This window comes from Trachypithecus francoisi, unplaced genomic scaffold, assembly GCF_009764315.1.
Source record: "Trachypithecus francoisi isolate TF-2019V2 unplaced genomic scaffold, Tfra_2.0 Lachesis_group6, whole genome shotgun sequence".
NCBI classification, from domain to species: Eukaryota; Metazoa; Chordata; class Mammalia; order Primates; family Cercopithecidae; genus Trachypithecus; species Trachypithecus francoisi.
The window spans coordinates 116478462-116492475 of NW_022681471.1; the positions used below are offsets into that span (position 1 = coordinate 116478462).

Genomic DNA, 14014 nt, shown 5'->3' on the forward strand with positions numbered 1-14014 from the left:
AGCCAGAAGAGAGTGGGGGCCAATATTCAACATCCTTAAAGAAAAGAGTTTTCAACCCAGAATTTCATATCCAGCCAAACTAAGCTTTATAAGTGAAGGAGAAATAAAATCCTTTACAGACAAGCAAATGCTGAGAGATTTTGTCACCACCAGGCCTGCCTTACAAGAGCTCCTGAAGGAAGCACTAAATATGGAAAGGAACAATCGGTACCAGCCACCGCAAAAACATGCCAACTTGTAAAGACCATCAGTGCCAGGATCAATGCATCAACTAACGAGCAAAATAACTAGCTAATATCATAATGACAGGATCAAATTCACATATAACAATATTAACCTTAAATGTAAATGGGCTAAATGCTCCAATTAAAAGACACAGACTGGCAAACTGGATAAAGAGTCAATACCCATCAGTTTGCTGTATTCAGGAGACCCATCTCACATGCAGAGACACACATAGGCTCAAAATAAAGGGATGGAGGAAGATCTACCAAGCAAATGGAAAAAAAAAACAAACAAAAAAAGCAGGGGTTGCAATCCTATTCTCTGATAAAACAGACTTTAAACCAACAAAGATCAAAAGTGACAAAGAAGGACATTACCTAATGGCAAAGGGATCAATTCAACAAGAAGAGCTAACTATCCTAAATATATATGCACCCAATACAGGAGCACCCAGATTAATAAAGCAAGTCCTTAGAGACCTGCAAAGAGACTTAGGCTCCCACAAAATAATAATGGGAGACTTTAACACCCCACATTTACAACATTAGACATATCAACGAGACAGAAAGTTAACAAGGATATGCAGGAATTGAACTCAGCTCTGCACCAAGCTGACCTAATAGACATCTACAGAACTCTCCACCCCAATCAATAGCATATACATTCTTCTCAGCACCACATCACACTTATTCTAAAATTGACCGTATAGTTGGAAGTAAAGCACTCCTCAGCAAATGTAAAAGAACAGAAATTATAACAATCTGTCTCTCAGACCGCAGTGCAATCAAACTAGAACTCAGGATTAAGAAACTCACTCAAAACTTCTCAACTACATGGAAACTGAACAACCTGCTCCTGAATGACTACTGGGTACATAACGAAATGAAGGCAGAAATAAAGATGTTCTTTGAAACCAGTGACAACGAAGACAGAACATACCAGAATCTCTGGGACACATTTAAAGCAGTGTGTAGAGGGAAATTTATAGGACTAAATGCCCACAAGAGAAAGCAGGAAAGATCTAAAATTGACACTCTAACATCACAATTAAAAGAACTAGAGAAGCAAGAGCAAACACATTCAAAAGCTGGCAGAAGGCAAGAAATAACTAAGATCAGGGCAGAACTGAAGGAAACAGAGACACAAAAAACCCTTCAAAAAATCAATGAATCCAGGAGCTGGTGTTTTGAAAAGATCAACAAGCCGGGCGCGGTGGCTCAAGCCTGTAATTCCAGCACTTTGGGAGGCTGAGACGGGCGGATCACGAGGTCAGGAGATCGAGACCATCCTGGCTAACACGGTGAAACCCCGTCTCTACTAAAAATACAAAAAACTAGCCGGTGAGGTGGCGGGCGCCTGTAGTCCCAGCTACTCCGAAGGCTGAGGCAGGAGAATGGCGTAAACCCGGGAGGCGGAGCTTGCAGTGAGCTGAGATCAGGCCACTGCACTCCAGCCCGGGCGACAAAGCAGGACTCCGTCTCAAAAAAAAAAAAAAAAAAGAAAAGAAAAGATCAACAAAATTGACAGACCACTAACAAGACTAATAAAGAAGAAAAGAGAGAAGAATCAAATAGACGCAATAAAAATGATAAAAGGGATATCATCACTGATCCCACAGAAATACAAACTATCATCAGAGACTACTATAAACACCTCTATGCAAATAAACTAGAAAATCTAGAAGAAATGGATAAATTCTTGGACACATCACCCTCCCAAGACTAAACCAGGAAGAAGTTGAATCCCTGAATAGACCAATAGCAGGCTCTGAAATTGAGGCAATAATTAATAGCCTACCAACCAAAAAAAGTCCAGGATCAGATGGATTCACAGCTGAATTCTACCAGAGGTACAAAGAGGAGCTGGTACCATTCCTTATGAAACTATTCTAATCAACAGAAAAAGAGGGAATCCTCCTTAACTCATTTTATGAGGCCAGCATCATCCTGATACCAAAGCCTGGCAGAAACACAATAACAAAAAAGAGAATTTTAGACCAATATCCCTGATGCAAAAATCCTCAATAAAATACTGGCAAACCAAATCCAGCAGTACATCAAAAAGTTTATCCACCATGATCAAGTTGGCTTCATCCGTGGGATGCAAGGCTGGTTCAACATACGCAAATCAATAAATGTAATCCAGCATACACACAGAACAAAAGACAAACACCACATGATTATCTCAATAGATCCAGAAAAGGCCTTTGACAAAATTCAACAGTTCTTCATGCTAAAAACTCTCAATAAACTAGGTATTGATGGGACCTATCTCAAAATAATAAGAGTTATTTAATGACAAACCCACAGCCCATATCATACTGAATGGGCAAAAACTGGAAGCATTCCCTTTGAAAACTGGCACAAGACAGGGATGCCCTCTCTCACCACTCCTATTCAACATAGTGTTGGGAGTTCTGACCAGTGCAATCAGGCAAGAGAAAGAAATAAAGGGTATTCAATTAGGAAAAGAGGAAGTCAAATTGTCCCTGTTTGCAGATGACAGGATCACTTATTTAGAAAACCCCATCGTCTCAGCCCAAAATCTCCTTAAGCTGATAAGCAACTTCAGCTAAGTCTCAGGATACAAAAATCAATGTGCAAAAATCACAAGCATTCCTATACACCAATAACAGACAGAGAGCCAAATCATGAGTGAATTCCCATTCACAATTGTTTCAAAGAGAATAAAATACCTAGGAATCCAACTTACAAGGGATGTGAAGGACCTCTTCAAGGAGAACTACAAACCACTGCTCAGTGAAATAAAAGAGGACACAAACAAATGGAAGAACATTCCATGCTCATGGATAGGAATAATCAATATCATGAAAATGGCCATACTACCCAAGGTAATTTATAGATTCAATGCCATCCCCATCAAGCTACCAATGACTTTCTTCACAGAATTGGAAAAAAAACTACTTTAAAGTTCATATGGAACCAAAAAAGAGCCTGCATTGCCAAGACAATCCTAAGCCAAAAGAACAAAGCTGGAGGCATCACGCTACCTGACTTCAAACTATACTGCAAGGCTTCAGTAACCAAAACAGCACGGTACTGGTACCAAAACAGAGATATAGACCATGGAACAGAACAGAGCCCTCAAAAATAATACCACACATCTACAGCCATCTGATCTTTGACAAACCTGACAAAAACAAAAAATGGGGAAAGGATTCCCTATTTAATAAATGGTGCTGGGAAAACTGGCTAGCCATACGTAGAAAGCTGAAACTGGATCCCTTCCTTACACGTTATACAAAAATTAATTCCAGATGGATTAAAGACTTAAATGTTAGACCTAAAACCATAAAAACCTTGGAAGAAAACCTAGGCAATACCATTCAGGACATAGGCATGGGCAAGGACTTCATGACTAAAACAGCAAAAGCAATGACAACAAAAGCCAAAACTGACAAATGGGATCTAATTAAACTAAAGAGCTTCTGCACAGCAAAAGAAAATACCATTAGAGTGAACAGGCAACCTACAGAATGGGAGAAAATTTTTGCAATCTACCCATCTGAAAACGGGCTAATATCCAGAATCTACAAATAGCTTAAACAAATTTACAAGAAAAAAAGCAAACAATCCATCAAAAAGTGGGCAAAGGATATGAACAGACATTTCTCAAAAGAAAACATTTATGCAGCCAACAGACACATGAAAAAATGCTCATCATCACTCGCCATCAGAGAAATGCAAATCAAAACCACAATGAGATACCATCTCACACCAGTTAGAATGGCAATCATTAAAAAATCAAGAAACAACAGGTGCTGGAGAGGATGTGGAGAAATAGGAACACTTTTACACTATTGATGGGACTGTAAACTAGTTCAACCGTTGTGGAAAACAGTGTGGCGATTCCTCAAGGATCTAGAACTAGAAATACCATTTGGCCCAGCCATCCCATTACTGGGTACATACCCAAAGGATTATAAATCATGCTGCTATAAAGACACACGCACATGTATGTTTACTGCAGCACTATTCACAATAGCAAAGACTTGGAACCAACACAAATGTCTATCAATGATAGACTGGATTAAGAAAATATGGCACATATACACAATGGAATACTTTGCAGCCATAAAAAAGGATGAGTTCATGTCCTTTGTAGGGACATGGATGAAGCTGGAAACCATCATTCTGAGCAAACTATCGCAAGGACAGTAAACCAAATACCGCATGTTCTCACTCATAGGTGGGAATTGGACAATGAGAACACTTGGACACAGGGTGGGGAACATCATACACTGGGGCCTGTCATGGGGTTTGGGGCGGGGGGAGGGAGAGCATTAGGAGGAATACCTAATGTAAATGACGAGTTAATGGGTGCAGCACACCAACATGGCACATGTATTCGTGTGTAACAAACCTGTATGTTGTGCACATGTATCCTAGAACTTAAAGTATAATAATAATAATAAAAAAATAAGGTTCCCTTTACTAAGCTACTGTTGTGCACCGACAGATTGTAGTTCGGAGAAGGCATTCAACAAATGAATATTGAATGAATTCTAACTCAGTTTTTGGAAAAGCGAAAAAATTAAATGGCCGATTTAGTTGACACCATCCAGAGAGGGAAAAAGACCACTTGAACTGATGTTGCCAGTTGTTGGGTGAAACATAAACAAAAGAGGTAGGCATCTTTTTCATTTCTTAGTGTTCTCCCATCTTCAGAATTTATGCTCTTGATGAAGACAGTTCAATATTTCATGACACTTTTGAAAAGACTAAACTTTTTACTTACCTAGCTCTTCCTTATGTACATGTGCGTAGTTTTCGAACATGAAGGAAAAGAAGCTGGATAACTGCACAAAATAAAAAAAAATTAATCAATTAGTGAACCCTAAACAACTACTGTGGCAAATGCTGTTGGTGCTCCACCCGAGTGCCCTTACTCTCGTGGCGCATTCCTGTCCCAGCTACTGCAGATGCTAAGGGTCACATCTATGCTTGCCTCCAGAGGGCTATCTGCGTCCAGAGCAACACAGTATAACACATGGACTCCCCTCCTGCGGGGCTGCCCAGAGACAACCACTGGCTGAAGCAAGGGTGTAACGGCCCAGTCCCCCACCTCCCTTGTCTCTGCCAGGGACAAATTGTAGTGCATTTCACACTTGACAGCTCCAGATGGGATCAGGCTGAGATCAGGCTTCAAAAACTGCATCTTGGCCTAGCTTCTCCCCTGTCCTGTCTTGCATTCCTCACTCCCTTACGGGCTTTTCCTGAAAACACACCCTCAGTAAGTCACTTGTACCAGAATCCCTGTCTCAGCCTCTGCTTCTAGGAAATTCAACCCAAGACAGCTACTAAACTGTGTTCATTATGATCTCTTCTTTTCTTTTTTTTAAGATGGAGTTTCGCTCTTGTCGCCCAGGCTGGAGGGCAATGGTATTGTTTCGGCTCACTGCAACCTCCGCCTCCCCGGATCAAGTGATTCTCCTGCCTCAGTCTCCCGAGTAGCTGGGATTACAGGTGCCCGCCACCATGTCCAGCTAATGTTTTTATATTTTTAGTAGAGACAGGGTTTCACCATGTTGGCCAGGCTGCTCTCGAACTCCCGACCTCAGGTGATCCACGTGCCTTGACCTCCCAAAGTGCTAGAATTACAGGTGTGAGCCACTGCACCCGGTCATGATCTCTTTTCTTTTTGGTGGTGAGATTAAGAGTTAAGGAATATTCTTAAATATCAAATATATTTTGGAAAGAAAGGGAGGGAAAGGTGGAATTTCACTGACATTCCAGCCACAATCGGGGATACTGGCTCTATGGTCACCAGGTATCTGCAAAGACCTGCGCTTGTACAGCACTAATCATTTCTTTTTCAAGCCCTGCCTCTCATGAAAAGTAAACACTTTATCAATCTGGGAGTAGATCTGGGAGTTGGGAATTGAAAGAAGGAAGACTTTCCATACAATTATCAAAATGTATGATTTTAACACTGTTGATGATGGGTTTGCCAATTCACAGTCAATAGAAACCACAATGAGACATCACTTCACACCCACTACGATAGCTATAATCAAAAAGAGATAATAACAAGTGTTTGCAAAGATGTGAAGAAATAGGAGCCCTCAACCACTGCTGGTGGGAAGGTAAAATGATGGAGCTGCTTTGGAACACAGTTTAGCAGCTCCTCAAAAAGTTAAGTGCCAAGTTACTACATGACACAGCAATTCCACTCACAGGTCTATACCCAAGAGAACTGAAAACATATGTTCACACAAAAACTTGCATACAAATGTTCACAGCAGCATTATTCATAATAGCCAAAAGGTGGAAACAACCCAAATGATCCATCACCTGAGGAATAGATGACCAAATGTGGTCCATCTATACAATGGAATATTCTTCAGAATGAGTAATATTAACTAAAAAGGAATGAAGTCCTGATACATGCTACAACATGGGTGCACACTGAAAGCATTATGCTAAGTAAAAGAAGCTGTGTCAGGCGCAGTGGCTCACGCCTGTAATCCTAGCACTCTGGGAGACCGAAAATGCAAAAATTAGCTGGGCGTGGTGGTACGTGCCTGTAGGTCCCAGCTACTCGGGAGGCTGAGGCAGGAGAATCGGTTGAACCTGGGAGGCAGAGGTTGCAGTGAGCTGAAATCACACCACTGCACTCTGGCGACAGAGCGAGATTCTGTCTCAAAAAAAAAAAAAAAAGCAGCAGCAGCCAGACACCAAAGACCACATAGAATATGATTCCATTTATATGAAATGGCCAGAATAGGCAAATACATAGAGATAGAAAATAGATGAGTGGTTGCCAGGGACTGAGGAAGGAAATGGGGGAATGACTGCCAATCAGTATGGAGTTTAGGAAGGGGGAAAGGAAAATGCCCTAAAATTGATTGTGGGGATGTTTGCACAACCCTGTATATATACTAAAAACCATTGCATTGCACACTTTAAATGGGTGAATTGTATGGTATGTGAATTACATCTCAATAAAGAATCAACAGAAAAGAATGTACTGGTGCTGGAATGTGTCTAAAGCATACCAATTTGGGGTTCATTCTACCTTTATATTTATCACTATATTATACAGTGCTTAAAAAGACAGCCTATGCTGAGGTTCCTAATCTAGACAAAGGGAGCATCTGAATGAATCACAGCATATCATTTTTCTAGCTGCCAAAAATAAATCTAGCAATTTAGTTCTTTTTGGAATGTTCTTAATTATCTTTAAAGATTATAATGCGATACACAGATGTATGATTGCTAATAACTACAAATAATATCAAATAAAAATGAGAAGTCTCTCTTAACATCCCAACCCACACCCACCAATACCACTCCTGTCCTCAGAACTAACTACTGTAAACCATTTCCTGTGTATCTTTTCCCAGACTTTTGCTGTATGTTTCACGTTCTTTCACATAAATGAGATAAACTCTACATATTGTTTTACAAGTTGACTTTTTCATTAGCAACTATATTGGAGATCTCTCTAAGATCTTTTTATTGTTAAAAGTACTTTTTTAAAATTAATGAGCATTAAAACTAGATTTATGTATTTTTTCAAAAGGCCTTCCTTGGCCAGGTGCAGTGGCTCACGCCTGTAATTCCAGGACTTTGGGAGGCCAAGGCAGATGGATCACCTGAGGTCAGGAGTTCGAGACCAGCTTGGCCAAAATGGTGAAACCCCGTCTCTACTAAAAATTAAAAATTAGCCGGGTGTGGTGGTGGGTGCCTGTAATCCTAGCTACTCAGGAGGCTGAGGCAGGAGAATCGCTTGAACCCGGGAGGCGGAGGTTGCAGCGAGCCAAGACCGCGCCATTGCATTCCAGTCTGGGCAACAAGAGTGAAATTCCGTCTTGAAGAAAAAAAAAAAAAGGCCTTCCTCACCCATGTATATTTTCTTCTAGAGCTTGCAGAGGTTTGCTCCTAGGAAATTCTGCCATTTTTTAACTCCTTGAAGTAATTTTTTCTTTTATAAAATGACAACTTTATTTCCTATTAAGGCACCTGCCCCAAAATAGAATAAGACTATTTTTATTAGTTAACCAGACATTGGGCAGCCCTCTTAAAAATGTGAACTTCAAAACTGAAAAACACCATCCTTTTCCCAAAGCACACACTCTCTCAATAACTAGTTCTAAGACAATGTCATGACGTGCTCTATTAAAGCCTTTCACCAAGGTTCCTCAGCTTAAAATGGACCCAAACTTTCATTCTTTCAATAACAGGGGGTAAAGAGAATCATTTTACCAAAAGAAGAGAAAAGCTTGCAAAACAGACCTGCATTTGGCCTTGTTCATCAGCATATTCGATGGACTGGAAGATGGTGAGGGCATAGTGTTGTCTGGCCTTCAGTCGAGCTTTGTAACCTCGGTACCAGTTCTGGATGATCAATGCAGCTTTCAGTGCTGCAGACCCACAGAATATGAAAGTCAGAGAAAAACAGTTACTATGCACCTGTTGGGAGAAGTAGGTGCTTCGGGGGGTGGGGGGGAAGCAGTCCACCTGGATTCCTAGGTTCTAAGAATATTAAAACACCAAACAATGAGATTGGCTTTTATGTTTTTTATAAAATGTCCTTATGTCTCAAACGCTCAGAGAATAATGATGGCACAGCCATTAGGAACAGAAGTTTTGGAGTAAGGCTGCCTGAACTTGAATCCTAGCTCTCTAATTACCGTCTATGTGACTTTGGGTAAGTTATTAAAACTCTCGGCCGGGCGCGGTGGCTCAAGCCTGTAATCCCAGCACTTTGGGAGGCTGAGACGGGCGGATCACGAGGTCAGGAGATCGAGATCATCCTGGCTAACACGGTGAAACCCCGTCTCTACTAAAAAAATACAAAAAATTAGCCGGGCGAGATGGCGGGCGCCTGTAGTCCCAGCTACTCGGAGGCTGAGGCGAGAGAATGGCGTAAACCCGGGAGGCGGAGCTTGCAGTGAGCTGAGATCCGGCCACTGCACTCCAGCCTGGGCGACAGAGCGAGACTCCGTCTCAAAAAAAAAAAAAAAAAAAAAAACTCTCAAAACCTCGGTTTCCTCATCTGTAAAATGGGAATAATAACAGCGCCTACCTTTGACATGGCATAAGCATAGTAAATCTATGAATCTGTGTATACCCTATGAAGCAGCAATTCCATTCTTCACTACATACCCCAAAGCAATTCTCACACAGTCCATCAAGGAGACATATGGGGATGCAATTGCTTCTTCGTGGCAACAGGAAGTTTGATACAAATAGGCCTGGCTACCTATCACTAGGAAAGAGAATCTGTACCTGTGGTGGGTGCACACCATGGAGTAGCACAACACAACTGGAAGCAATAGATTAAACAAACCCACAGTAACCTATTCAGTAGGTCTTAAAAACATAGTACTTCTATTTAGAATGGTTATTAAAAAGTTAGAGACAAAAAGAAATACTAGTTTAATCAATAAAACTATATAGATGCACACAAAACCACATTTCATAAGAACATATACAAAGGGAAAGATACACACAACACATGATGGACCGGTTATTTATGGGGGGTGAATGTGCGTGGGATACATGAATAGAAGGGAATAAACTAACATAAGAAGGGGTCTTGCACAGACCAATGATGATAATGTTCAATGAGCTGATGGAGAAGTATGATTCACACCACCTTCTGCACCTGAGATTCGACTGATAAAATGCAGGTGGATAAAGAAACCCCCCCCCCCAACCCCCCGCATAGAGTTTCTATAAGGATGAAATGAGATGTTACAAGGGGAAAAGTTTAGCCCAATGCCTGGTAAAAAGCACATGCTAAGTAAATGGCAACTGGAAGTATTGCCTTGTTTGTGGACTATCCAGGCAGACTGTCTCTCTTCTGGGGAAGGTAGCCTTTGAGCCATCTTGTAGTTTCATCATATTGAAGAAAGAAATCAGGTAAGAGATAACGAGATTTAAAACACAGTCTCTCATGCCTCCTCGAGTTTTAGAGTGAAGAGCAATCAACACCAGCTGGCTCCTTTTAGTCATGCTATCATTTTTCCCAGTTGGTGCATAAAAAATAAGAGTTGACTATAACAGGAATGATTTGAGTTCTGAAAGCAGGGATCCAGCCCCCGGTCCCAGCATCCTCTGGTTTAGTACTGCTGCAGCACACAGAATATCCCAGGACCTGGTCATCTCACAGGTTAATTTATTAGCTTCCCCAAGTCTCTTGGGTTCCAGGGACTCTTTCCATTATTCAGGTTCCAGAAAACCCCAGGAAATAGACCCAATGTCATGTATCATGAGCTTTATAGGGAAAAACCACAGGAAGAAGAAATAGAGTGACATGTTGTGGTGTTATAATATACATAGGATTTGGCTGTGTCCCCACCCAAATCTCATCTTGAATTGTAGACCCATAATTCCCACGTGTTGTGGGAGGGACCCAGTGGGAGGTAATTGAATCATGGGGGTGGGTCTTTCCCGTGCTATTCTCGTGATAGTAAGTCTCACGAGATCTGTTGGTTTGATAAAGGGGAGTTCCCCTGCACACTCTTGCCTGCCACCGTGTAAGATGTCTTTTTGCTTTTCCTTCATCTTCTGCCATGATTGTGAGGCCTCCCCAGCCATGTGGAACCATAAGTCCATTAAACCTCTTTTTCTTTATAAATTACCCAGTCTGAGTTATGTCTTTATCAGCAGCATGAAAATAAACTAAGAGAGATACATATATACACACACATACATATATATATATAGAGAGAGAGAGAGAGAGGTTTTCATCCACGGCCCTGATACAGTCTTTTGTTACGATGTCAGGTATGTTAGGCCTCAGGGGCAGCCTCTGACCTTCTCCTGTCCTCCTTTCACCTGCCCCAAGGCTCTAATTTTCCCCTGACTTTCTGATTATGGGCTTAAGGCCCTATGCCCTAGGGGAAGAAATGCTGTTGTCTTGAAGCTTTCATAAAAACCCAAGAGAACCAGGTTCAGTGAGCTTCCGATAGCTGAACATGTGGACGTTCTGGGAGGGTGTCCTGCCCCTTTACCCCGCCTAGCCCTATGCATCTCTTTATGTTTCCTTTGTGATATCCTTTATAACAAACCAGTAAATGTAAGGCAGTGTTTCTCAGAGTTTTGTGAGCTGCTTTAGTAAAATAATGGCACCCAAAGGGGGGTCATGAGAACTCCCAACTTGAAGCTGGTCGCTCAGAAGTTCTGGAGGTCTGGACTTGCAACTGGTGTTGGGGTGGGGTGGGTAGGCAGTTTTGGGGACTGAGCCCTCAACCTGTGGGATCTGACACTATATCTGGATAGGTAATGTCAGAATCTGAATCAGATGACATCCAGCTGGTATCCGCTGCTTGTTGTGTGGAGAAAAGTCCCCACACACTTGGTCACAAAAGTCTTCTGTGTTGATGATTGTTGTGGTGTGAGAGTGGAGAAAAAAAACGGTTAGGGGAGAAAGATTTTCCCTACACACAAGTGCAACCTTGCAAAGCAAATAATTGGTAGTGGCATGGCTGAAATCTCAAGTATTCTCACAATACCATGATGGAGGGTCTAGGGTCACCTAAAAGGGCTGTTCTGTGGGACAGTCGCTAGCATGATGAATCACCCTCTGGCCTCAGGGGTTCTCATACTTACAAGCACAAAGGTGCCTTTCCAGTGCCACTTCCTGAGCACTTACAAAGGGCCAGGCATTGATTAGTCCTGCAGTCCTCACGACACTGCGAAGCTGACAGAGGCTAAGGAACTCACTAAAGCTCACTTAGCTGGTAAGTGGAAATGGACTGTGAGGATTCGAACCCTGGTCTGACTGACTCCATAGCCTAAGCTGTTAACCTCCATAGAGCTATTGATCCTTTCTGTGCTTCTGCTTCTTCATCTGCACAATGATGTTGTGGAATAAATGATCACTGAAATCTCTTCTATTTGGTATTAGCAATATCAATAACAAATAAACAAGTTTGGCCGGGTGTGGTGGCTCACGCCTGTAATCCCAACACCTTGGGAGGCCGAGGCGGGCAGATCACTTGAGGTCAGGAGTTCGAGACCAGCCTGACTAACATGGTGAAACCCCATGTTTACTAAAAATACAAAAATTAGCCGGGCATGGTGGTGCATGCTTGTAATCCCAGCTACTTGGGAGGCTGAGGTGGGAGGATCACTTGAACCTAGGAGACAGAAGTTGCAGTGAGCCAAGATTGCCACCACTGCACTCCAGCCTGGGAGACAGAGCAAGACTCCATTTCGATTAAAAAAAAAAAGAAAGAAAGAAATAACTGAGCTTATTATTATTTCTCTAATTAATAGAACAAGATATCATATGTTAAGGGTCTATTACAAGACATTTGGTCCCCACAAGCATCATCATCTCCATGTTACACATAAGGAAATTTTGAGTTCAGAAAGGCAAGTCTCTTGCTCCAAGTCACTTACCTAGTATGAACTCAGGTCCTCTGGCTCTCTCCACTCTAGTCAGTTACTTCATTCCCTAACCTATGTGCACCTTTCCTTCCTTTGAATGATAATGGCCACTATATATATATATATATTTTTTTTTTTTTTGAGACAGAGTCTTGTCTGTAGCCCAGGCTGGAGCGCAGAGCCACGATCTCGGCTCACTGCAACCTCTGCCTCCCGGATTCAAGCAATTCTCTGCCTCAGCCTCCCCAGTAGCTGGGACTACAGGCGCCCGCCACGACGCCCAGCTAATTTTTTTTTTTTTTTTTTTTTTTTTTTTTTTTTTTGAGACGGAGTCTCGCTCTGTCGCCCAGGCTGGAGTGCCGTGGCCGGATCTCAGCTCACTGCAAGCTCCGCCTCCCGGGTTTACGCCATTCTCTCGCCTCAGCCTCCGAGTAGCTGGGACTACAGGCGCCCGCCATCTCGCCCGGCTAATTTTTTGTATATTTTAGTAGAGACGGGGTTTCACCGTGTTAGCCAGGATGGTCTCGATCTCCTGACCTCGTGATCCGCCCGTCTCGGCCTCCCAAAGTGCTGGGATTACAGGCTTGAGCCACCGCGCCCGGCGCCCAGCTAATTTTTGTATTTTTTGTAGAGATGGGGTTTCACCATGTTGGCCAGGCTGGTCTTGAACTCCTGACCTCATGATCCACCCACCTCAGCTTCCCAAAGTGCTGAGATTACAGGCGTGAGCCACTGCGCCTGACCAGTACCATTTCTTGAATGCCTACTAAGTGACTGGCACTAGCTGGACACCTGACATCTACTGCCACTTCTACTCCTCCCTGACACGGGGAAAGAGGCAAGCTAGGCCCCCTCCCATCTCTGCCTGGCTTCCATCCCCACCCCACTCTCCAAGGGAGGAGCTGCTGTTTTGTGTATAGCACACAATACGTTCATTGGGTTCCACTGGGGGGAGGGGTGTAAACTGTGGCACAGGAGGTTTATAAACACCTACAGTCCCCTCTGTCTTCTACTTCCTCTTCTACTCCAAAGTCAGGAAGCAGAACTGCCCCACCCCACGCCAGCCTGGGAAGTAGCCATCTTTGTCTATGTTCATACTCCTCTACCTGAGCACACATGCCACTTATCAAACTGTCAGGTCTCAACTCTAACCCCACCCTTCCCTAGTCAGCACAGTGATGCTGAGGTTGGGACTTTGCAGACCCCATTTCAGCTTTGTCAGTTGTCCCCTGTGAGGCTCTGCCAATAGGGGTGGGAAAGGCAGACTGCAAGGCTGGAGGAGGAACAAGGGACACACTCCTTCCTGTCTGCTTCCTGTTCCTGATAGTGTAACCTAGCATCTGCTCTTCACCCCAGGTAACAGTGAAGGATCCAGTTTGCAGTTCATCCGGCACTTGCAAAGCCAGTGTCATGGTAGCCCTGGA

At 42.9% G+C, this 14014-nt stretch overlaps 1 protein-coding gene across 4 annotated transcripts in view; it reads right to left on the minus strand.

Moving 5' to 3' along the window:
* PPEF1 (protein phosphatase with EF-hand domain 1) overlaps positions 1 to 14014 on the minus strand; it is a 142871-nt gene that overhangs the window by 93781 nt on the left and 35076 nt on the right. For 3 of the 4 annotated variants that reach the window (XM_033201556.1, XM_033201555.1, XM_033201558.1), the window contains exons 5-6: positions 8484 to 8611; positions 4984 to 5044 (exon numbers count right to left, since the gene is read on the minus strand). In XM_033201556.1, the coding sequence (XP_033057447.1) occupies positions 4984 to 5044; positions 8484 to 8611 (189 nt within the window). The remainder of the gene's footprint in view (positions 1 to 4983; positions 5045 to 8483; positions 8612 to 14014) is intronic. The other variant, XM_033201557.1, reaches the window with a different exon arrangement.